Raw genomic sequence first — 23,779 nt, 5'->3', positions numbered from 1 at the left:
GATTCCCATTGGATTGGGGCTCTGTAAATTAATATAGACTTCTAATTCGGGACTGGGGACAAACAGTGTTTATGCCAAGGGAAGCTTCGATCTCATGCCAGACAACTTTAGGCTATGTCTGGAAATGTAATGATATTTGGAAACCTAATTCCTATTGATAAGTCATTTCTTCAGCAGCAGCAAACTGTGAGCCCTCTCTGTCGTGTTCTCAGTAGTCATTTCCTCAATATGGATAGAACAGAGGGTTTTTCTTTCAAATAACTATGTCTTACGGCTCACGTAAGCCTCAGGAGGTTTGATGGCCTTGCCCTGCTTTCAGCTCCTTTCATGTCAAGATTATAAAGTATTACCATGGCCCAGTTCACAAATGAAGTAACTCGGGCCCATAAACTGAAGAGACTCTGCAAAGTTAATGAATGGCAGAAACATAATAATAATAACAACAACAATGATAGCTAACATTTATCGAGTATTTCGTATGTGCCACATGCAGCTCTAAGTACTAACAATTTTTCTCTTTTAACCCTCACAACATGCAGTAGGTGCGCTTATCATCCTCACTTTATAGACGAGGGCGTTGAGGCACAGAGGATAAGTAATTTAACTGGCCTGGCCAGTGAACGAGTGGGCAGTGACTGCAGCTCACACCCACGCAGTCTGACTCCACAGCACCACTGTCAACCAGAGCTAGATTCTGCGCATTCTGTCTCTTAGTGGTGTTGTTACAATCTTGAGATCTTGTTGATTCAAGTCCTGGCTGTTTTACTGCTGAAGGAAGGATTATATGTATTTATTTCATTCCGTCTTGTCACTTGTGTTCGTGGGCTGGCAGAGCTCTTTCTGTTTCACCGGAGGAAGACCATTTTAAAGCAGCGACTCTAATGGAGGAGAGGGAGGGTGGGGGGCAGTGCATCAGAATCTACGCCTGGGGTTGGTTGCTGGTCACGCTCAGCAGGCCTCCTTGCCTTGTCTGGTGTTCCTGCCACCCTCATGCCCCCTGAGACTCCAGTGGTTTCTCCTGGCAGCAGGGGGGGGGGGTGGACTCCTCAAGGGTCCCCACTGCAGAAAGCCCTGTTCCTGAGAGTAATATGGCATATTCCTCAGTTGTGTTTTATTAAAGAATTTCTACTTTAATAATAATGCTTTGCTTTGATTTTCACTCCTTGTTTTCTTGCAAACTTATTCCAACATTATAATTAAAATTAAGTGCAGAAAGAAAATGGCAAAAGAATAGAGTCTTAGTAAATTGTGTTTCCTTTAGATTATAGTATTATAAACCTGAAAATACTTAACTTTGCTTTTGATGATAAGGAAATGAGATGAATCTACTGATGGCAAATTTATAGTTCTTTTTTTGAATCTCTGATAACATTTTACTTAATACTAGAAAACTCAGTGTTTCTGTGTAGTGTAACCATACTTAAGTATAATCAGAGTGAGCAGAATTAAATGATACCACGGCAGAATTAACATAAATATAGAGTGTTATCAACTGTGCTGCAATGGTCTTTTACTGATTTACAAACCAGCTGAAAATTTTGCATCGAGCTTGGGGTCCCCTATTGTGCCTGAGTATTTCAATAAGTTTTTGATTTAATATTGGCTTCTCCAGTGGCTTCTTTAGCAAATTGAAATCTTCAATAGATTTAAAACTATATATGGTCACTTTTAAGTTGAGAAGAAAGTAGCAGCAACTAAAAGAAAAAAGGACTTAGTTAAATTTCAGTTATTAGGGGCAGTAAACTATACTTTTATAAAACAGAGAGTTAAATCTTTATGTATTATGTTCCCAAAACAGTTTTTGCACAGAGATGTTTTGAATGAAATCACAAATCCCTTGTCCTACAGTTTACTGTTGAGAAAGCAAAGAAGCAGACTCTTCCAGAACAGTGTGGTCAGAGCCATGTTGGAAGGAACATGGCAGGTGCCGTGATTGTCCACAGGCAGCTGACCCAGCTCAGGCTGGGAGCTGGTGGCGGAAGGATGTGGCCTTCCCAGCAGAGGGGGACAAGGCGGCGCTCCCAGGCTCTGACTCCAGCGAAGGGCCAGCCAGTGTGAGATGCGTGGAGAAGCACAGCCTGCCCGGAGGTATCTCCGTGTGCTTCCATTGCAACCTTCGCAGATGGGGCCAGGAAGTAGCAGTGGTCTGCGACTGCTCGAGACATGGAGGGTTACCTAACGAACTTACTAGCATTGGTCTGACAGGTGATTCCAAAATCGTCGGTGGCTTCCAGAAGCTCTGAGGCTAAAGGACTTTTAGTTCGACGTCCTGTCCAGATGCTGTAGATTTTCTGTAAGGCACCTACTATGTGTGCTTAGTGAGGCATGAACAGTGTGGCCATGCAAGATGGGAAGAAGTCACAGAGAGTGAAAAAGTGAGAAGCCTGAAGGATACTCATTGTGTAAACAGCCATGCCATCCTGAACGTGCCCGATCCCATCGGGCCTGGTTAGTACTTGGATGGGAGACCACCTAGGAAGACCAGGTGCTGTAGGTGTAAAATAAAATAAATAAAATAAAATAAAATAAATAAAATATATAAAATAAAATATAAAAATAAAATGGAATTGTAAGCTTACGAGGTCCTTGCAATCTGTGAGCTCAACCAAGGGTTGCCTCATCTAAAAATTAAAAAAAAAAAAAAAAAAGGAAAGGATGCTCATCGTCACTTCATCAATGAAACCAGAAGTTAGAAGGTACTGTTCTACCTATTGTGACCTGAGAACTTTTCTTCGGTTAATTTCAGCTCCCTCCAAGGCTCTTGATGTCTGGAGAAATGTGAAGTCAGTGCTGGGATCTCGTACAGTAACTTTATTCTGGAGGGTAAGATGTTCCTATTCAAAAAGACCCATTTGCTTGGCTCTGCGTCTCACTGTGAGACCGGATTTGGGTGTGGCCTTCCAACTGGGGGTGTCCTATACATGAATACGGTAGAATGCCTTGCCCAGTGGAGGAGTCCCCGTGCCACACTCATGTCCCTAAGACTTGCACTGTTCCTTCCTCGACAGCCCACTGCACAGATGGCCACTTCTGACTGTTAGAACCTGCATCTCCATTACTTCTACCCAGGCCCCACCTCTCACTTTTGCAGGGCTCAGGGCACGATTATAAAGTGGAGAAGCACATACCATATTTAAAGTTATAAATATTTAAATACTCATATTTAAAAGTCAAGCTAAAAACACTAATTTAAAATATATGTTGTCCTACTTTGTGTTCAGAACTCTCGATTCCTCAGTTTTTGATACCAAAACGTGCCCATGCTGGGACAGTTGGGTCCTAGCCACAACCCACCCTGTTTTCTTCCCACCTCCTCTCTGGCTTTCCCTGCGAGGAGTCCTGGGCACACATGTGGATACGCCAGCCTGTATGTCCAGGTTCTGGCCACACCCCAAGCAGTCACCCCCAGTCCTTTCTCAGGTTTCTCTGGGGCAGGTGCATACCAGGGCCAACGTCTGTCCTCGGGAAGGCAGGCCTGATGGACAGGCCCTGGAAGTGGACTTGGGACTGTGTAAGCAGGGAATTTCTGCAACCTGGAGGATCATCTGGGAGGTGGGGTGGGGGACCATGGGCCCTGGGCCTGGAGAAGGCACAGCTGGAGGACAGAATGAGGTCAGGAGCTGGGCCCTCCTGCTGGGGTTCATGCATGTTTCCTCCTCTGGGTACCTACGGTGTCTTATTTTAATCCAGGCTAGAATCCTCCTTCCTCTCGATTCCTGACTTGGCCACTCTTCTCTAGACACGTTATGCTTTTAAGGAGCTCACCCCCAAATGATCCTAATCTCTACTCATTTTATTTAGAGAAGAAGGCCTGATGCTGAGCTTAGTTTAGGGGTTGTTTTCTCTATTTAACTGCGCACGCGTATGTGTGTGTGTGTGTGTGTGTGTGAGAGAGAGAGAGAGAGAGAGAGAGAGAGAGAGAGAGAGAGGGAGAGGGAGAGAGGCATTTGGGCATTTGAGGGACAGGAAAGATGAAAAAATAATTATGTAAACTCCTTTCAGAGGAAAGCCCATTTTGAAAAGATTATCAATTTTTTTCAGCCACCATCAAAACTGCATGCCGACGGGAACATTCTATTTTATAATATAGTTATAGAAAATCTAGAGAAACCATCCAGTTTAAAGCTCTCCATTCCCGCTCCGGCCAATGGCACAGAACTAACCCTCGACCAAGGCTCTTACCAAATCTGCGTCACAGCTAATAACAGTGTGGGCACTTCTCCCACTTCTGTAATTGTCATTTCTAGAGACTCTGGAACCGGTAAGTTACTTTTTGTTTATTTTTATTCCCTAGGAAAATGTTGACGATGGGATTAGGTAGAGATGCATAAATTAGAAAGACAGCAACTTTAGGGGACAAAATGTCTAGCTTCCCAACAGTGTTAGTCATTTTCTTTTGGTCCAGGTGTGTCAGTGAGTTTCCTGGGACAGTCCCCCTCAGTGTGGGGAGAATGAGATTTCAGCCATCACTCAGGACATTTCTGCCCTGGGGATTCTTTCACAAACTTGGGAAGTTATCTCAAATTTACCAAAGTAAATGAAACACCAACAAACTTAACTGAGAGATACAGTACGTATGAATGTGCTTTGTGGTAAATGAAATAAGAGTTGCATTTATTATATTGTAAAAAATTTTGCCACTCATTGCCCCCTGTAAAGGGCCCAGGAACATTTCCAGAGATCATCTCAAGAGGGACTTTGCCAAAGCTGTAGAATAAAAGGTGGCAGCTGGCTAGGCCAGTCCCTTAGCCTGTGGAAGAGCAGATGAGGTGGAAATGACCTGGCACATAAAATTGGTAGTGACATTAACTTCCTCTCTGGGAGAGCCGTGAAGAGTCTTTATACGCTAAACCCCTGCGAAACACATTATGAGACGATGCACACCCGAACGTCATACAACTGACACTCTAAAGTCCTTCATGAACCTTGCAATAATGTCACCTTTCAATTGCTGCTATTACATTTCTCAGACCTTGCTTATGGGGTTATATTAGGTTATATTATACCTATCATTGATGTTAGGCTTAAACTGGGACTAAGTGGGCTAGATTAGAGGGTGCCTTTGCTTTGTTGAATTTTAATTCAACATGTTGAGTAAGAAAAAGAAATTAGAATTGTGGCACAGAAGAAAAACTAAGGAGTTATTTAACATAACTTTTGCTTGTCAAGAACTGACTTAGAGAAGGAAATGAATAATCGTATTCCGTCTTCATTAGGACCGGAATAGAAAAAGTGGACATCTCGTTCACCCCGGGGTAGCTAGTAGATGAAAGAAAGACTGCCCCTCATGAGCCCCAGTCCAGGCAACACTGCCGAGCACTCCTAGCTGTTTTAGGGTCTCCTCTATCTGTAGGTTCCTCCCCATGCTCTGCCTTCACCCACCTCACCTCCCTGTGAGGCTCCACCCAGCCTGCCTGAAGTGGTCACATTCTCAAATCATTGGAGTGGATAATATCACTGATGTGCTTGCTATGAGACAGACCAATGAGGTTAAGACGATTTACACCTCTTAACCTGCACTCCTTAAAATGTATTTGCAATTTTAAAGCAGCAGCTCGATGAGGAGTTACGAGTTCAAGCTAGGGGTGAAATTTTCACCAGCGTGAATAAGTGAAATGAAAAATGCCGTCGTCAGTGCGAGAGATGTATTTCTTTGCCGAAGGAAGAGAGGGAAGCCATGTAGGTAGGGTGTACAAAGGCCTTCTTGGGGAACCCTTTGCCTTCTACCTGGGACTGCACTTTCCTTTAGACACCTGTCATGGATAATAATTCGGTGCCCAGGAAATTTAACGGTGCCACGTTTTCACATTTATGCCCAGCAATAACTACAGTCGCCAGATAAAATTCAGGATGCCCAGTTAAATTTAAACTGCAGATAAATATGGAGTAGATTTTTAGTGTAAATCTGTACGGTGCAACATTTAGTCCTCCTCGGCTGGTTTTCTGAGCAGCCGCTCGCGGGCCCACTCTTTGATCCGGATCTGCTTTCGCACAGGCGACCAGCTGAGACCACCACCCTGTTCCAACAGTGGCAGAGTGTGAAGTCAGCCTTGGGAAAGAGATGTTCTCATTCCTCAGGAATGACCTAGGGCGATCCTTCTTTCAATCATTAGAACCAGTGGTCCTCTAAGACCATTTTTCCCAACTTTTAGACCTTAAGGAAACTACCCTAGCATATGAAACATGTCGAGGTGCAGGCCTTGGTCATAAGTGGTGTGCACGTCTCTGTGTAATGCGACTTAGTACGTATTTAAATTGTTTTTTCTTTTTCTGTCTTTGCCTCAGTTTCTACTCCTAACATCTCAGAAACAGTAGCTAGTTCAGGAGCAGCCAACATGATGTGGGGGGACTCAGCTGAGTTATCTGTTCATTACACAGACATTTTTTGAAAGCAGATCAAGTACCAGACATGGTTTTAGGTCAAGGGTCAGCAACTTTTTGGTAAAGGGGCTGATAGTATTTTCGGCTTTGCAGGTCATACAGTCACCATTACGTAGTCAAATTCTTTGTCTGTTTGGGTTTTTTTATTAATGTCTTTAAAAATCTTAAAACCATTCCAAGCTTAAGGGCCCTATAAAAAGAAGCCTCTGAGTCTGGATCTGTCCTGCGGGCAGTAGTTTGCTGACCCGTGTTCTAGGTGCTGCAGCCTTGTCGGGTGTCGGGGTCGGGACAGGGGCATCTGCAGGGCAGGTGTGAATATTTAGTGGGAAGTGAGAGGTATGAAAACACCTATGAACACATCCCAAGCCCCTGCAGTGACTGAAGTGGTGGGAATCTGGTTGGATACACTGCATGTTCAAGTTTATTCTTTATACTTTAACAAAATGTTCAATTAATTAAATCTGAAAAATTGCCCTATTTGTACAGAAGTTGTTAAAGAAGGAAGAGTTCAAGGCACAGAGGATGGGTTCTCTATATCTTGGAAACCCCTGTCTGGAGATGCCATCGGCTACGTCGTGGACTGGTGTGACCGTCCCCGAGACCAGGCCTGTGACCTCCAGTGGGAAAACCTGGGTCCCAAGACCACAAGCACCATCATTAGCCCAGGTAAGAAGAACCTTGCATATTACCTCTTGCTCCATCCACCTTGCAGCAAGTTTAACAAGGATGCCTGGACCATCTCAAAGATACTTGGTGATAAATTCATAAATTTTGAAATTAGAAATCAAGCATGGGTGCTAGGATTTCTAATTTTGCAATGATATGGCCCGAGCTTCGACTTTAAATCTACTGTGACAGAGAAAATCTGGACCTCAGGCTGGGATAGGGTTTTGTTATTTTCATGAATTTGTTCCTCTTAATTAGTGATCTCAAATAAATGACAGGACATTCTAACAGTTGTCCAGAGAGCTTTTACGAAAGCAAAGAAGTCTGTGGATTTGGGAGGCGTTTAGGACATAGCATCGATAAGAGCAGGTCATCAACTCCTTCAATTTCAATGGAACATGTAGAACTTGATCTCTTAACCTCGCACATTGGATTTGTTATTTCAAGACTGCTTTAGCAAAATCGAAGGAGCCTAGGTTTGTGGCTTGAGCGGGGGACTTGTGGCGCCATCTGCTGGGATCACGATAAAGATGTGGGAATTAATCTGGGCCCAAAGAGTGATGGAGGCCCTTGGAGGGCATGCATTTGTCCTTGGGGAGTGAGGAAGTGAGGAGGGTCAGCAGCATGGCAGGTGCTGCAGGTGGATTGCAGAGGTGAGGTGTGAAGGGGAAGTGAGGAAGAGGAAGCAAATCCTTTCGGACACGTGGGTTTCATGGGCAAAGAGAAGGCAAGTCACTGGAGAGGGATTTGGAGTCAAAGGAGAATTTAAAATGATTTTCTCTGTCTGATTGAATTCTGCACCAATTTCCTGCATGTTTGAGAGCTCTTCTTGGAGAGGACAATGTAGGGGACAGTCCCCATGGGCTTCCTCAGAAACAGTGGAGGACCCCAGGGCTCAGCGGGAGGGAAGAAGGTGGAGATGAAGGGCAGAAACCCCAAGAAGAAAATTATTAAAGGGACAAATATTCAGTTTTCCTTTTCAGAAGTAAAGAGAATGTCCTTCTGTGTTATGGAAAATCTGTTGATTTTTCTTCTCTAGATGCCTTTAGACCAGGGGTCCGGTACAACTTCAGAATTTATGGCATTTCTACAAAAAGGATTGCTTATTTGTTAGAGAGAAAAACAGGATACTTCAAAGAACTGGGTAAGTTTAAAGCATTTCATGTGTTCATGACAGACTTGCTCAGAATAATCCAGACTCTCTTAGCTTTGGGTTTAGGAAAATTTCAATACCATTTCTAATGTTCAGTGTCCCACCTATTCTGGAAATTGGAGTTTAAAAAATTATTTTTAATCCTACAGATGTACGACATTTTCGTTAAAGACAATATATAAAAAGTTATGCAAAAGAAGACAAAATCATTGCTAATTTTGCCACTCAAAGGCAAACTTCCAGAGTTAATATTTTATGTTTATCCAAGTATTCCTTTCTCTGTACAGATACACACTTTCAAATAAACATGGGATCTTACTCTATGCAGTTTGTAAAATGCTTTTTTGACTTATGTCACTAAATGTTATCTGCGTATATCCTTTTTATGACTGCAAAATACTTCAGCATTTGCATATGTCAGATCAGCTATCGTTGGACAGTTAGGATGATTACAGTGTTTTTCAACTAAAAACTGTAAAATTCACCCTCAGGTATCTTGCAGTCCTAAATGCTCAGGCTCTCTTTCTTTGTTCTTTGCCCCAATCTCTTTATGCCTTATCTGTATCACCATCATGTTAACTACACAGCTTTGTCCATATTTACAAAAACAGTTTTTAAATGAAGTCCTGGAGGTAGAAGAGTTCAGTCAAAAGGTTTGAACTTCTTAAATGATTTTTCATTTCCCTTTTTGACTTTTGGTACATACTGTGAAGTCAACCCCCAGAAATCTCACCACGCCTCTCGCTGCGGTGTAGGGGGTTTCAGCCCGCGCGCACGGTTGCTTATGCACCTTCTTGGCATCCAGGGCCTCACGCCCACGGAAAGCTGGGCATCTGGACCCTCGATGGCCTTGCACTAATCAGATCAACCCTCCGATGGCCTGATGGTCCTCTATGTGGTGGCAGCTGTCCAAAACAGGCAGGGCGTGTGCATTGGTGAGCACAGACCAAGCGTGCACAAGAGTATGTGATAGACTCAGGGGATCCTTCAGAATAAACGCTCCCGGATTTTTCCAGTGACACTTGGAGAACTGCATTGCTGCAACCTGGCGACTAGAGTTCTCCAAACCCACCCCTAACCTCTGAACATAACCTTTCCTCCTCTTCCCCCTCCCGCCTCAGTCCATTCTCTGGTCGGGTCTTCTCTCAGACACTATAGCTGACCCTTGAACAACGCAAGGGTTAGGGGTGCTAACCCCCACACGGTTGAAAATCTGGGTATAACTTTTGACTCCCCCAAAACTTAACTACAGTCATCACGCAGTATCCATGGGAGATTGTTACCAGGAACCCCACAGATACCTAAATCCACGGATGCTCAAGTCCCTTATATAACATGGTTTAGAACAATGCATATAGTCAGCCCTCCATATTTGAGGATTCAACCAACCACAGATCAAAAACAGTATTTTTTGACCCTTGGTTAGGAATCCGCAGATGTGAAAGCTGGGGATATGGAGGGCCAGCTGTATATTTATTTTTAAAAGTCTACGTATAAGTGAACCCATGCAGTTCAAACCTATGTTGTTCACGAGTCTATTGTATTTAGAATTCAGTAACAGAAAGAAATCTAAGAAACCTTTATTCTCATTTTTGCACTGTGACTTTGTATAAACTATGGAGTCTTTCTGGGCATCCATTCTACATTTGTGAAAGGCAAGGCTTGAACAAGATTGTTTAACTTCTTAGCTCTTTCAAATTATGTCGAGGAATATATCCCCTAGAGAAAAAGATATAATTCTTTAACTTGCCACAAGCTCCTTCAGCCTCTGGCGTTGGCTGTGGTTCTACTTTTAGTTTGCATGCATCCTCAGAGAATATTTCCAGATCATGACTATTTTCTTACTCCAATTTCTTTTCTAGCTCCTTCGGACAACCCTCCGGTGGTCATAAGTAACTTGACATCCCACTCCTTCAATCTGAGTTGGAAGGATTATTCCCTTGACTCTCAACCTGGTTTTATACAAGGCTACCATGTCTACCTGAAGTCCAAGGAAGAGCAGTGCCAGCCAGGATTTGAAAAGGCGGTCCTTTCAGGTGACCTTGTTGTTTGTTTACTTCTCCAAGATCTCATTATTTGAAATCATGAAAAAAGGCTGCCATCTCTGTGGCCAGGCTGGGGTCTGTTCTTGGTTTTATGATCAAACAGGTGCTAACAGATTAGTAGGTGGCAAGATGTTGGGGGTCATTTTAACTTACCTAAAAAATGATGCGGCCTGGTATTTTTAGAAGCATTCCTTAAGATTTCTGCCATTTGGGAAACTTTAACCCCTTTTTCTTTTTTCCTTTGACGTTGTGAAAGGTTATCACAATGTATTTTTAAGTCTCTTGCAAGCTCTTACCATCTCTTACAGGTTTGTGTGCTCTCCTGGAATTTCTTGCCAATTTTACCAGTGTCCCCAGTGCGATGAAATTATGATTTAGTTTTTGGTTGTTTTAAAAATGTTGACAAGTGCCAAGTCAACAAGTGTTAGTGTCCAGCTCTCTCACTAGATACCCTTCACACACTTAATCTTTTCTTCTTGTGAAAAAAACATAAAACAAAAAAACTTTTTTTTTTTTTTTAAACCACAGATAATTCAGTATGTTGCAAACATAAAATCGACAGCCCAGAACAAAAGACTTTTCTTGTGGAGCACCTACAGCCAGAATCCTTCTACGAGTTTTTAGTCACTCCATACACAAGTGTTGGTGAAGGCCCCCATAATACTTTCACCAAGGTCACCACTCCGGACGAATACTGTGAGTTTTTTTTTTTTGCATCAAAACTCTTCCCTTTGGAGGTCCTGGGAAACTGATAAATCACAGGCATTTTGCCACGGGCTTTGTCTAGATAAGAATTTTTAGACCTTTCTTCCCTGTCTTTCTGTCTTTCTCCACGTGAGATTGTTTCACAAAAACAAACACACAAAACGTCACACAGAATCCCACTACATAAAATGGATAAGAGTGGGGATAACCTAACTGATCTATAACCTGGGACCTTCCTCCTGCCTCTCTCAGTTGCCCCTGAGGCACTTGTCTGGAACTTAGTCCCAAAATAGTTCGAAAATCACAGATGGCAGATTTTCGTGTTGGCTTGGGAAGAGCCATCTGAATTCCGTCTAAGCCGGGGCGGTGGTGTTTTCATTACGGAGAAGCATCGCTCTCTGCAGCCAGTCTTCTTGGCTGGTTTCCCTCAGCCAGACTAGTTGCCTCCGGACTGCCTCTCCAGGGGCGATTAGAGACAGGTGTGATGGGGCAAGAAGGGTTTGTTCACAAACTCAGTGTTTGCAGATTTGGTGGGGAAGGGGTGAGATAAAGAGATTCACATTTTCAAAAATGCATTTGGCCTGAAAGATGAAGAAAGAAGAGGATGACAGAAGAATGGCAAGTTAGTGGTAAAAAAAGATTCTCCTGGTAAACCCAGGCCTGCAACAAACAGGAAAGTGAAGGAGGAAATAGATACTGATGGAGGAAGGAGGAGAAAAGTAGGTGTCAAATGGGGTAGCATAGGCAGTCCACACTAGAAGGGGTCTTTGAAGATACTGCTCCATGAAAAACAAACAGGTCGAAACATCTGCCTGGAGTTACCAACCATCCGTGGTGCGGGTCCTGTTGCTGAAGGTGGGAAGCAGGGAAGGGATGGGGCTCATCGGGCAGAACTGCTGACCCTGAGTCTCCTGACACGTGACTACAGTGGCAGCTGGGGGCACTCACTGCTCTTCACCACTAGACTGAAACGTGGCCCCAGGTCTCTAAGCCAAAGGCCAGAACTTTCAGAGACAAATTAAGATTTTAGCCAATGATTCACATTATTCGAGCACTCTTGGTATTTACTTGGCTGGCGGGGGAGGGGGGTGGTGGTGGTGGGGGGGGTGTGTGGGGGGGGTGTGTGTGTGTAACACACATTATTATCTTTATCTCAAATATATTTTCTGATTTCATTTGTTCTAAACCTCTTTAGCCTCGGCTGTAACTCTATTGATTATATTGATTATTCTTAAAAAGGAAATTAAATTGCTGTACAATTAGTTGTGAGAATGACATTCTACAATTACAAAAATAGTGTAGATGAGTCACAAATGCAATGCCAAGTGACAGAAGCCAGACCTGACTCTTGCTGTACGATTCCATTTATGGAGTACAGAAAGAGGCAGATGCCATTTATGTTGTTAAAAGACAAGACAGTGGTTACCTTGGGAGGGAAAATGACTGCACGGGGACACCAGGGGAGCTTCCTGGGGAGCTGTTATGTTCTTTTTCTTGATCGGGGTGCTGGTTATAGTGGGTATGTTCAATTTGTGAAAATTCATCCAGTTGTACACTTTTGAGCACCTTTCTGTGTGACTATATTATACTTCAATATGGAGGTTAGTAAACCAGTCTGAACTTTGGAAACTGCTGTGGGTAGCTCTCCAGGCTTGTCCTCAAGTACCTCATAAAAATCTGAAATTTAACTAAATTTTAAAACCAATTGTAATAGTCAGAATTACTGCCCTTCAGGGCACGGTGTTTGTCGGTGGTGTCGGGACCGGAGTTTCTTACCCCTTCCCAGGTGTCAGGGATCAGGTGCTTACTTTGCCATCCTCTCATCTTGCTGTGTCCTTTTCTCCAGAGCCTTGTTCTGTCTCATAGCACTGGGTTGGGCATCTACCCATCCTCGCTTACAAATCTCCAGAATTAGCCACCATCCCCAAATCAAACCCCCTCCCTTACAGGACAGTGAGTGTTGGGGCTGGGGAGTGCGGAAGGCAGGGAGGCACATGGATTGAACACAATACATGTACATTTACATGTACATGTACGATTTGCGTTTATGGACAGTGTTTACCAACCCAGCTGAGTTATTAATTGGTGGGCCTGCAAGCACTAACAGGAAGATGGGCTTTTAAGAAGATGAAGCACTGGTTGACAGATCTGAGAAATAAAAATAGAATAATTATCTCAGGTTAAGACTTATTCATTACATTAGAGACTAACTAGAGGGTGCCTTAGTCAACTTTTGATATATAGCAAAATACCTCAAAATGTCAGTGGCATACAAATATATATTTCTCTTTATGCTCTTGGCTTGGCTGATCAAGGCTGGGCTAGGCCGTACTCCAGACTTTGGTCAAGTTTGGGTTCATTTCATATAGCTTCACTCTGGGGCTCAGGCCGAAGAGGCAGTGGCAACGAGGGACAAACTCTTCCCATGGTGGCTCACGGAGCACAAGAGGGCAAGCCAAACTGCACATACACTGAAGGCAGCTACTAACAAACATTATAATTACTAATCCCATTGGCCAACCTAAGTCATGTGGCTAAGTTCTAAGTCAAGAGGCAGAGAAGCACACTCTACCTACCATGCCACTTTGGCAAGAGTGCAGAGTGTAAGTCTAATACACGGAGGGAGTGAAGAATTGGGAGTAGTGATGCAATCCCTCAGAAGTGGTAACGAGTTTGAGTCACAGGTGTTAAAGACAAATGGTTCCCTGTGTGAGCTGGTCGGCTGTCCCCGCCCTCCATCAGAGAGAACTCTTATTGAATTTCACAAACATAGACTTTTGAGGAAGAAAAAAAGCATGTAAAATTAACTTTCGTCTTTAAACTTACTTTTATTCCTTTGAGGAGGGGAATGTACCCATTCAAAATATCCCTTTTTCCTTCTCCAGCTCATATACTGATACATATCATACTCCCCATGATTTTCTGCCTTTTGCTCATCATGATCCTGTGCTATGTGAAGACTCAATGGTAAGTGTGTGGAGAAGATTATCCAAGAAGAGAGTCAGAGGAAAATCTAGAAATGAGTTTTAATAAAATAGAAATCACACTGAATATGGGAAAAATGCTGAAAAGGAAAAGGACAGAGGAAGCTTAAAAGGAAATATTAAAAAATTTTAATATTTTTAAATTTTAATATTTTAAAATTTAATATTTTAATCTTTAATATTTTAAAATTTTCTGGTCAATAAACAATAACCATTTCAAAAGATTATAAAACTTGTCCAATAACCATAGCTGATGTTCGTTTCACTTACTGGCTGCCTGACAATGTTCTAAGTGCTTTACACATAACAACTCATTCAATGCTCACAACACTGCGGTGACTACAGTAATTATTTCCATTGAACCAATGAGGACATTAAAGCAGAGACGGGTTAAGTACCTTGCGCAGTGTCACACAGTGAGCGACAGAGCAAGGATGAGAACCTAGGATCTGCCTCCAGAGTTCTCGACTCTTTAACTCTTCACCATATTGCAAAATTCAGTCTAATTTTCACTTTTTTTCTAGGATGAGGGAGAAGTGTTATCCTGACATTCCAGACCCTTACAAGAGCAGTGTCCTGTCATTAATAAAATCCAAGGTAAATGTTGGGAAACTGCATGGATACTATATACCTACTAAATTCTAATCCAGGGTCAGGGCTGTAATAATCATACTTCCCTAGATCTCTTCAGGAAGAGAGAACAGAGAAAAGCCAACTCTGCTCACAAAGCCATGAAATGGGTGAATGGAAGTTTGACTTCGTCCGTCAGAGGAAATCCTGTTTTGTTTTGTTTTATTTTGTTTTGTTTTAAACACCACTTTACGTTAACAGAACCACGATGTAACACAAGGAAAATTGAAGCTTTAAGTGCATTTTACACACTTTACATACTGATACGCGCACACACAATTATATTTACATATTTTTTTTTCCCTTTTAGGAGAACCCTCATCTGACAATAATGAATGTCAATGACTGCATTCCAGATGCTATTGAAGTTGTAAACAAGCTGGAAGGAAGGAAGATACACTTCTCAGGTGCAAAGAAGTCACTCACAGAAACTGAATGTACTAAGCCTGTCTACCTTTACCTCCTCCCAACAGAGAACTATTCCAGCTCTGGCCCCTGCATCTGTTTTGAGAACTTCACCTATAATCAAACAGCTTCTGACTCTGGTTCTTGTGGCCATGTCCCAATACCCCCAGAAACCCCACCAAGTCAGGTGGGACTATTGACTTCACCTGAAAATTTTCTAAAGACACTAGAAAAAAACTATGTGAACTCCCTGGGAGAAATCTCAGCCAGAGAAAGTAGTTTGAATTATGTGTCCCAGCTGGCTTTGCCCATGTCTGGAGACAAGGACAGCTTTCCAGCAAACCCACCAGTGTCTGAGTATAAAATGCAAATGGCTGTGCCACTGGGTCTCACTTCGCCTTCCCCGAGTGAAAATAGCAGCCTCTCTTCCATTACCCTTTTAGATCACGGTGAACACTGCCGCTAATCATATACCCATTCCATAGATTTATGCTACACAGACACCGAGAGAAGCATAACTGGCACTATGCTATCACCAGATATCTCAGTACTTAATCCTAGTGAGCTGTCACCACTGGCAGGTCTAATTTATACAAGACCAAATGTCTTGCTACGTTTCAAAGTTCAGAGGCTATGAGACTTAACATCCTTCCTTGGAACAGGCTTGCTGTAGAAATGGCAGGATCATGGGAACAGGCTTTTGTCACTGCTGAGTTCTAGGCTCACCTTGGCACTTGACATAGGGACAGATCCCATCCACTCAGTACTGGACAGGGTGGCTACAGTCCTGGAAGTTCAGCCATTAGTGAGGAAATATTTCCATTAAGTTTTACTCCACATTTAATAGCTTAAGGGTGAAGGAACTAGATACAAGGCTTTAATAAAGGCCACAAACTATTCGTTACTAGAGCACGGATTGTTAATGTTAATTTATTCTGAATATATTTCATTTAAAAAGTCACAGATGGCTGAGACCAAAACAGATTTTAGATTTGTCTTGCAGTAAGAATCTGCGGTTCATTGGCACAGTAAAGTTAACTCTTCTGGGGGCACAGACCTTGTCTAATAGGTAAGATGTGAATGAATCAGTAAGATCCCCAAAACTATCCTTCCCTCTAGCTTACCACAGTTAAAGCTTGGGATTGGCAAGGAACTCCTGGTTTAGTGTCAAGATAATATCACTCCTACGTAGTAAACACTAGTCCTCTACCAGAATTTTTGATACTACCTCAAATAGAAAAAGGAAACTATATCATTGAGTAATTCCATTCACATTTTATGGTTCCTTTTTTTTTTTTTTTTCCCAATAACTATAAGTTTTCATGTAGCATGCTTTGGACTCTGATAAGTTGTCTGGATCATGACAATATACCCTTACTCATTTATATCCCTCTTATGCTAACCTAATAAATGAAATTAAACCATGTTGTTGGATATTGTCTAGACATAACTGTAAAAAGCTATCTGGAATGAAGAAGTTGTTTTGGTTCAGCAGCAGCTTTGTCTCCTGAACGAATATATGCAAAGCACCTAGTACATAATACGTGTTCAATACATGTTCCTTTCTCTTCCTTCTGTCCCTCGGCCCTTAATATTTGTTGATCACATTTCTAACAAGCACAAACAAGGGTTTCTTTTTGTTTGCTGTGATGGAAACAACGCTGCCTGTACCTCTGGTACCAAAGGGCCTGTACTGTGCCATTTAACACTATGGAGAAAGAAAAGAAAGGACCCACATCACAAAGTAGGGTGGCTGTCATCTGGCCTAAACATACCTACACAAACCAGGACTTCTGTTCAGACTTTTCAGCTTTTTCCTTCTGTGTATATAAGCCCTTTGCTAGGAAAACTGGTTATGAACTCCTAATATAGTACAAACAAGTATCTTGATTAGTATAATAGTTTTGAGAAGACTTTGGGGCCAGTATTGTCATCACTTTGTGTTCCTTTGTCATGACACAATTATTAAAGTACACAGAATGTCACTGACAGTGATGACTGATTTGTAAGTAATATCTTTTATATAGATTTTTGAAAAATAATCCACAAAACCTTGAAATCACTTTTGTTGCAACAAGCCTTAATTAAAATATTTCACCATTGCATTATTTTGTGTTTGTGTCAATGAAATGAAAATCTAACAATTAGTATAGCTGATAAATCACCTCATGAGCTTACTAAAAATGTGCCTCTGAACCTCCTAATCAGAATCTCTGCGGCACGAGGTCTGAAATCTATATTTCACCAAGCATCCAGATGCACACTCAACTTTGAAAATCACTGGCCTAAATCAGATGAAGACATCTTTCTGAAATGTAACAAAGTACCGGTAGGAAGTGCTGGGCGTAACTTTGTGCTTATAGCATCACTCTATAGTTTTGGCTATAAACATTCTCATGTTTATATAACAACCAAATAAATTATATTTAAAAACAATTCTCAATACTATATATCATTTCAAAAGCATTGCTTTAAAAAGTTATTCAGAAACAAATATGTATTCATGTGTCAGTGGTTGAAAAACTTTATGGAGAGCTTCAAATATACACAAAAACAGAACAGTTTGATAATCCCTTTGTATTATCATTGGCCCCAATAGTTGTTTCAGCCCATGACTGTTTCAGGCCATCCATACCCTTATTGACTCTCCTTCCTGATATTATTTTGAAGCAAATCATGTGATTTTACCTGTAAACATTTGTTTCTCTAGGCTTTTTCTAACATAGCCATTATACTAAAAGATTGTACCTAAAACCAAATTAGTAATAATTCCTTAGAAATATCAGGATATTTTGATAGTGGGCAGGACCAATATAAACCACATCAGCTTGGAGACTGGTCCCCAGCTGGATATAGGGGACCATGATGGTTCAGACTGGGAACAGGCTAGTCATACAACAAAGCCATGGACCTGTTGAAAGGCTTGCTGACATTCTAACATCCAACTTATACTAATTCTGGTGAAACAAATACTCCACTACAATGTTTATTTGATAAGAAGATCAAGTTGAATTAGGCAACATCTAATATTTGTTCTAAGAGCTCTATGGAAAGATAAGCTGGCTTTCATCTTAAAGAATTTACAAAACATTAAATATTTTGCATAAAGTAGAAGAAGATAAAATAGAAGATAAAAATCCTTCAGAATTAGCAGTTAAAGTGATACATATAACACAATAAACATATTCAACTTAAAGGACTAAGCAAATATAGTGTCTCAGTGCTCTATGATAAGCCTTAAAGAAACAAAATTTTAGTGTATCTTGTCTTTTTTTGAAATCAATAAAAAAGTAGTTGTTCTGGTCTGAATGGTTACCCCCAAATTTGTGTTAAAATCTTGCTCCCCAAAAATGATGATATTTGAAGTTGGGGCCTTTTGGGAGGTCATGAGGCTGGAGCCCTCAATCAGATTAATGCCCTTACGAGACCCCAGGACACTCTCTAGTACCTTCCTCCATGTGCAGACACAAGAAGTCTGGGACTCGGAAGATGGCCCTCACTTGATCATGCTGGCACTCTGATCTCAGACTTCCAGTCCACAGAACCATGAGAAATGTCTATTGCTTAAAAGCTACCCAGTCTGTGGTATTTTTAATAGCAGCCTGAATGGGCTAAGACAGTACTTTATTTTTGAGTATTTTTGAACATTGAAGAGTTCTTAAAAATGGAACATACTTTCTGAAGTTCATCAATATTATCGCATATTTCAAAGATCAGCTGATGATTAACTGTACTTTTTAGTTTACTTGGGGGCCTACTGTTTTTGTTGAACAATATACATTTATAGTGGAAAGTAATGGGAAAATGATATACAGAAATGTGCTTAAAGACCAAAATATCCAAAACAAATCTATTTCTAAAAGCAAGACATACATTTTGTCACATTTAACAAACTATAACAGACCTACCTAGCTTTGACATTGAATTTCATTTTCGAGGCTTGGTAATTTCCCTTGTGGTATTTTCTTTTGCCACTAGGTGGCCATAGGTCACCCTCATCATTTATATTAATTCTTCAAAAAATTCAGAATTGTTCTAAAGATCGACTGATTTTTTCAAATCCCTGATTATGATTTGATGCTGAAAAACAAAACTGTAAAGGTTATGTGCTTGATTAGATTATGAAGAATGGTTAAGAATGTGTAAATGGTTATTTTAACACATTTGGAACAAGCTACTAGTATGTTGCCGAACTCGATTCTTATCTGTGGTAACTAAAAGTCACTTTTACTAGATATCACATATATCACCCTCAGTGGTATATTATTCAAATCGACACTGTTTTAAAACTTCAAATAAACAATACAAGTTTAAAAATTTTAAGTACATTTTATTAAGAATGTATCCCTTTGATAAGATTATAATTCAGGAGGCTTTTAATGCCCTTGACATAAAATGTACACATTATACAAAAACAAAACAACAAAAAATCAAGGTGAGCAAAACCATTTGGGGACAAACCTTATTTAAATTATACACAACTCAATGAAATATTCTTACGGAAAATATATAAATACTTTATCTTTCTATGTTACAGTTATACAATATAAATCATATTTCAATGTCTGTTCAGTGACCTACAAACACCAGAACCTCCAAAAATGTAGCAGCGTATTACTAAATAAAAAAGAAGAAAATCATGTGGCCAGGGAGCATTAATCTGAGATTCTTTTCACAACCCCTTACCACTTTTCGAAACTAATTTACACCATTTGTTTTACAATGCAGCTTTAGGGTTTCTGACAGGCCAGTAATAGAACATTTTTCAACTATTATCTATGAAAAATTTTTATCTCCCTCCCCTTCTGCCCCAAAACTTTGCATTTTGTGCTAAATCAACCTTTTTAGTGGCAAAATTACAAGGTATACTTTTTTTTGGCATAAATTATATTTTTCAAATTAAATATTTTATAAAGAAAGTCAAACGAAATGTGCAATTTATGCATGCTGTGGCAGAGCTATCCACCTACTTTACAAAAATACTCCAAAGGGTAGATAATCCACTCTCTGTGGGAGTCATATAAACCTATTATGAATGAAAAATACCCTGGGCACCTGGAACTGAAAGAAAAGAAGAATACTCTTACAAAGATTCTTAGATTGCAATATTGTTTGATAAGCATTGCTATTAATTTTACTGGTATGCTTTTATAATAAAACTCTTATTGTAGTATTACTCTTGAAAGTAAAACTGGTAATAATTTATTTCCTGAATGGGAGACAAGAGACCTTTCCCAACCTACATTTTAGAAAATTTGCAATATTCTTTTATTCCAATATCAGTGGTCACAAAACTCTGGCAATTAATTCTATTTTTTCCCCCATGTTTGAATGGATTGTGAATTTGAGACAAAACTAGAAGTGTAGGACAAAGGGGAAATACTTTACTTCCAAAGGACCTTTCCCAAGGTGGTTTACAAAGCTCATCTCACACAAAATTAGCACCTCACTCTTACCATGCAAAAAATAATTGCAGTAATAATTTGGATGATAATTTGATTGGTTTTTATTGCTTAATGATCTGTGCTTTAATGTGGGGATAAAAGGCATCCTCTGAATGGAATGAAAAAAAGTTATATAAATATCAGTAGACAAATCTAAATAAGCATTGACACCTCACTGTTGAACACTTTGCCATTGTAATATGCCCTGAAAAACTCAGCTTTAATTATTTCGAGCTCTGGATAAAAGAGCTGAAAACTATCCGCCATTTTAAAAGGACTTTTACACATGATGTTAGAGTAACAAGTGTAATAATTTATATATCTACCTCCAGAGAGCCTCTTTTAATGTCACTGTCTTACAGAATGTCCTTATGCTACCAATCTTTATTAGAAAAAAATTTAATTAGGGAGAAGAGACTTTCCCCTCTCCAATCTACCTAAGCATAAACAGGAAATAAAACTATAAGAAATTTTAGACCATATTTAATTACAAATACTAATTTCTAATTTCCTTATTTATCAGTATTTACTTAGTATGTGAAGCTGAAATCTGTTCTTGAAAAAAAGTTTTCAATTAGAAATAACAATTCACTTTACAATTAGAAATTCACAGTTTATAACCAGCAGAACTGCCCGAATTCCTCCAAATTATCAATAATTAGCAACAGTATAAATTTATATGGACTAAGATTAATTCTAAAATCTCAAAAAACTACAGTATTGACATTATTTTGGTATTTTATAGTCAGGTAATATTATTTATAGACACTTTTCTCAATTATTTCTATTACCGATGACACCATTCCTAATCTTTTCTGCTATAATTTATTATTTTTAAACACCTAAATTAATCACTTGGCACTCCATGTGAGCATTTTTCATCATTAAAGTCTACTTTTATATAAACAAGTACTCAAAGAAAACATATTAGACCTGTCAGTGAAACATGGATAAACCAAATAGCACTATACATTTAAGTACATTTTCTTCTTAAATTACTGATAACCACAAAGCTCTGAGTGTCTCCCCAAACTAAGTGCTATAGGAAAATATCATGATGTATACACACAAGTCTTTCAAAGTAATAGTCATAAAAACTGGTCAGGCTAACAGTAACGAAGACTTCATTTTAATACGGATGAGTGAGGCGGGGTCCAGGGATAGGGGTAGTTGTGTGTGTGTGACCAAAAAAGAATTACTGTTAACTTCTGAGGGATTAAACCACAGATTTTATACTTTTTATTAACTGAGGTAGTGTTTAAAATGAATGTCTAAAATATGTTAATCCCATTGTGAATAAGATTACTATATTACCTCCTTTGGAGTTTTTAACCACTATTTGGTCTAGTATCTCTGACATTTGGTTCTCTGGAAGGCAGTTTAATCATCCAAGACCAAAGACCAAGGTGACAGGCAACGCTCTTAAAAGTACTGTTGACATTTAAATAAACACTTGGGTTCAGTGATAAGTGTAAAAAAGAAGTGTTTGTTTTATCTTCAACTGAATTTTATGAGAGAAAATCTGAAGAACCACTTTTTAACATAAGCAGCAGCTTACAGCCCTTATCTGCTTTGTTATAACGTAAGTTGCTACACAGTGCACATAAGAACAATTCACTGAAGTGCAGTCAGAGGTGTTGTGAAGTGAGATGAAATGCTTCATCCCAGCTGGAACTTTCAGTGCCAGTAAGTTAAAAAAAAAAATATCTCTGTGAGTTACACTTTCTAGTTCACAGGGTTCTTTACAGAGATCTCAGAGAACAAGCCCATTATAAAAAGGATTTGTAATACAGGAAAATATTAATCAATGTACTATGACTGTGTCAAAGCTGATGTATAACTGTAAAAATGGTATACACAAATGGAATTAAAAAAGGGTCCTAATCAGTCCAGCTGGATTTTTTTTTCAGTTTATAGATAGACCTCAAAAAAGATAATCCTTTCATTTACAAGCATTCTAATGATGATGGCCATGCTACTTTTATATACAAATTTGCATATATGTTTAATTCCTGTAAAGATTTCCAAATATCTTTAGACATACACAAATTAAACATATGAATAAACAAAACTTTGCCCTCATCAACTTAACTTCACAAATGTGATAAGGGCAATAACTGTACTCATAAACTCACCTATCACTGCATTTAGTTTGTGCAAAACATGAACACTGATATAAAAATTAAATTACTGCTGCTTTAAAATTTGGTACTTAAGGCTTTTCACTACAATTTTTAATCATAATAACAGTGCCATTAAAAGGAATTATGGCTCTTCTTTTCCCATGGAATGTGTAGTAAATCATAGGCAAACATCTTTTCCTCCAGAGATCCAAAGTATTATTTAATGCTTTCTTTTGCTTTAGGTCTAAGTTAATAGTGCTTGTTCAAGTTTCTGTTTAAAATGGTGATATGGGAAGTTGATGAAAACGGAAGTCCACTAAAAATATATGCATTCTATAAATGGGAAATATCTGAATTATAAAATGATTTTTTGATTTTAATCAGGAACTGTAGTGAAAAACCTTAATAGGTTCAAATAGCCCATAATAACACATTGCAACAAAACTGAGAGAAGAAAAAAAACAAATAAAAAACTTTAAGCAAGTCTAGTAACAAAATAACTTATAAATTCCGGATTGCTGAGGCTCTTCTTTTGCTTTGAGGTTACAAACCTCTTGAAGTAGTGTTACAAACATTAAGGAAAATATGGAAGGGCCAAAGTTCCCCCTCTCCTACCAGCAGTTATAGCACACCCCATTGTAGTAACAGGATGCAGCCTCAGAGACACTGATTCCTGGTTTCCATGAATTAGTTAGCAAACAAGGCATCTTTTTATTTACCCTAAAAAAAGAATTCAGAAATAACTGTGTGAAGGGTGCTTCTGCATATCCTGTTATTGTTCACTGTTAATACACACTTAAAATGAAAAAATAGAAAACCTATGTAGGTATTCAGTGCTTGGCTCTTGCACACAATAGTAACTAAAACTCATAAAACTGTGGTAATGAACAATGAACCCTCAAAAGGGCTCAGTGGGGGAAAAAGGAAGTTGTTTTGGTTAGGGAAGTCTGCAGTTTCAACTGGTCATGTACCAATAATTGCTGGAACAGTGTACAGGATAATCCCGTCTTTGCTGCCCAGTCAGCATTTTCTGAGGCATTTATGAACTCCATAAATATGAATATATATAGTATCCCTCTATATACATCATAAATATGAGGTCAGGATTCAGCTGATGTATCAACTATAGGCTGCTTTGGTGGTGTTGCCAATACAGCCTCTGCTTCTTCATGCATCTAGGAAAGAAGTGGGATATTTTAAATAGATATAATCTCTTCTTTCGACTTAATTCAAACACAGTATT

General features: G+C 39.7%; 2 protein-coding genes across 10 annotated transcripts in view; one reads left to right on the top strand and one right to left on the bottom strand.

Annotated features, from left to right (window-relative positions):
• OSMR (oncostatin M receptor) overlaps nt 1-16,395 on the top strand; it is a 39,384-nt gene extending 22,989 nt beyond the window's left edge. For 3 of the 4 annotated variants that reach the window (XM_016147954.2, XM_016147952.2, XM_016147951.2), the window contains 9 exons: nt 2,747-2,823; nt 4,042-4,261; nt 6,868-7,047; nt 8,087-8,191; nt 10,063-10,236; nt 10,774-10,941; nt 13,836-13,917; nt 14,459-14,531; nt 14,875-16,395. In XM_016147954.2, coding sequence (XP_016003440.2) covers nt 2,747-2,823; nt 4,042-4,261; nt 6,868-7,047; nt 8,087-8,191; nt 10,063-10,236; nt 10,774-10,941; nt 13,836-13,917; nt 14,459-14,531; nt 14,875-15,435 — 1,640 coding nt within the window. In that variant the 3' untranslated portion in view covers nt 15,436-16,395. The remainder of the gene's footprint in view (nt 1-2,746; nt 2,824-4,041; nt 4,262-6,867; nt 7,048-8,086; nt 8,192-10,062; nt 10,237-10,773; nt 10,942-13,835; nt 13,918-14,458; nt 14,532-14,874) is intronic. The other variant, XM_016147953.2, reaches the window with a different exon arrangement.
• RICTOR (RPTOR independent companion of MTOR complex 2) overlaps nt 16,272-23,779 on the bottom strand; it is a 102,573-nt gene continuing 95,065 nt past the window's right edge. For 5 of the 6 annotated variants that reach the window (XM_016147944.2, XM_016147947.2, XM_016147949.2 and 2 more), the window contains one exon: nt 16,272-23,711. In XM_016147944.2, coding sequence (XP_016003430.1) covers nt 23,637-23,711 — 75 coding nt within the window. In that variant the 3' untranslated portion in view covers nt 16,272-23,636. The remainder of the gene's footprint in view (nt 23,712-23,779) is intronic. The other variant, XM_016147945.2, reaches the window with a different exon arrangement.

The sequence above is a fragment of the Rousettus aegyptiacus genome, unplaced genomic scaffold (assembly GCF_014176215.1).
Source record: "Rousettus aegyptiacus isolate mRouAeg1 unplaced genomic scaffold, mRouAeg1.p scaffold_m13_p_8, whole genome shotgun sequence".
Classification (NCBI taxonomy): domain Eukaryota; kingdom Metazoa; phylum Chordata; class Mammalia; order Chiroptera; family Pteropodidae; genus Rousettus; species Rousettus aegyptiacus.
This window is presented reverse-complemented; position numbering and strand designations above follow the sequence as displayed.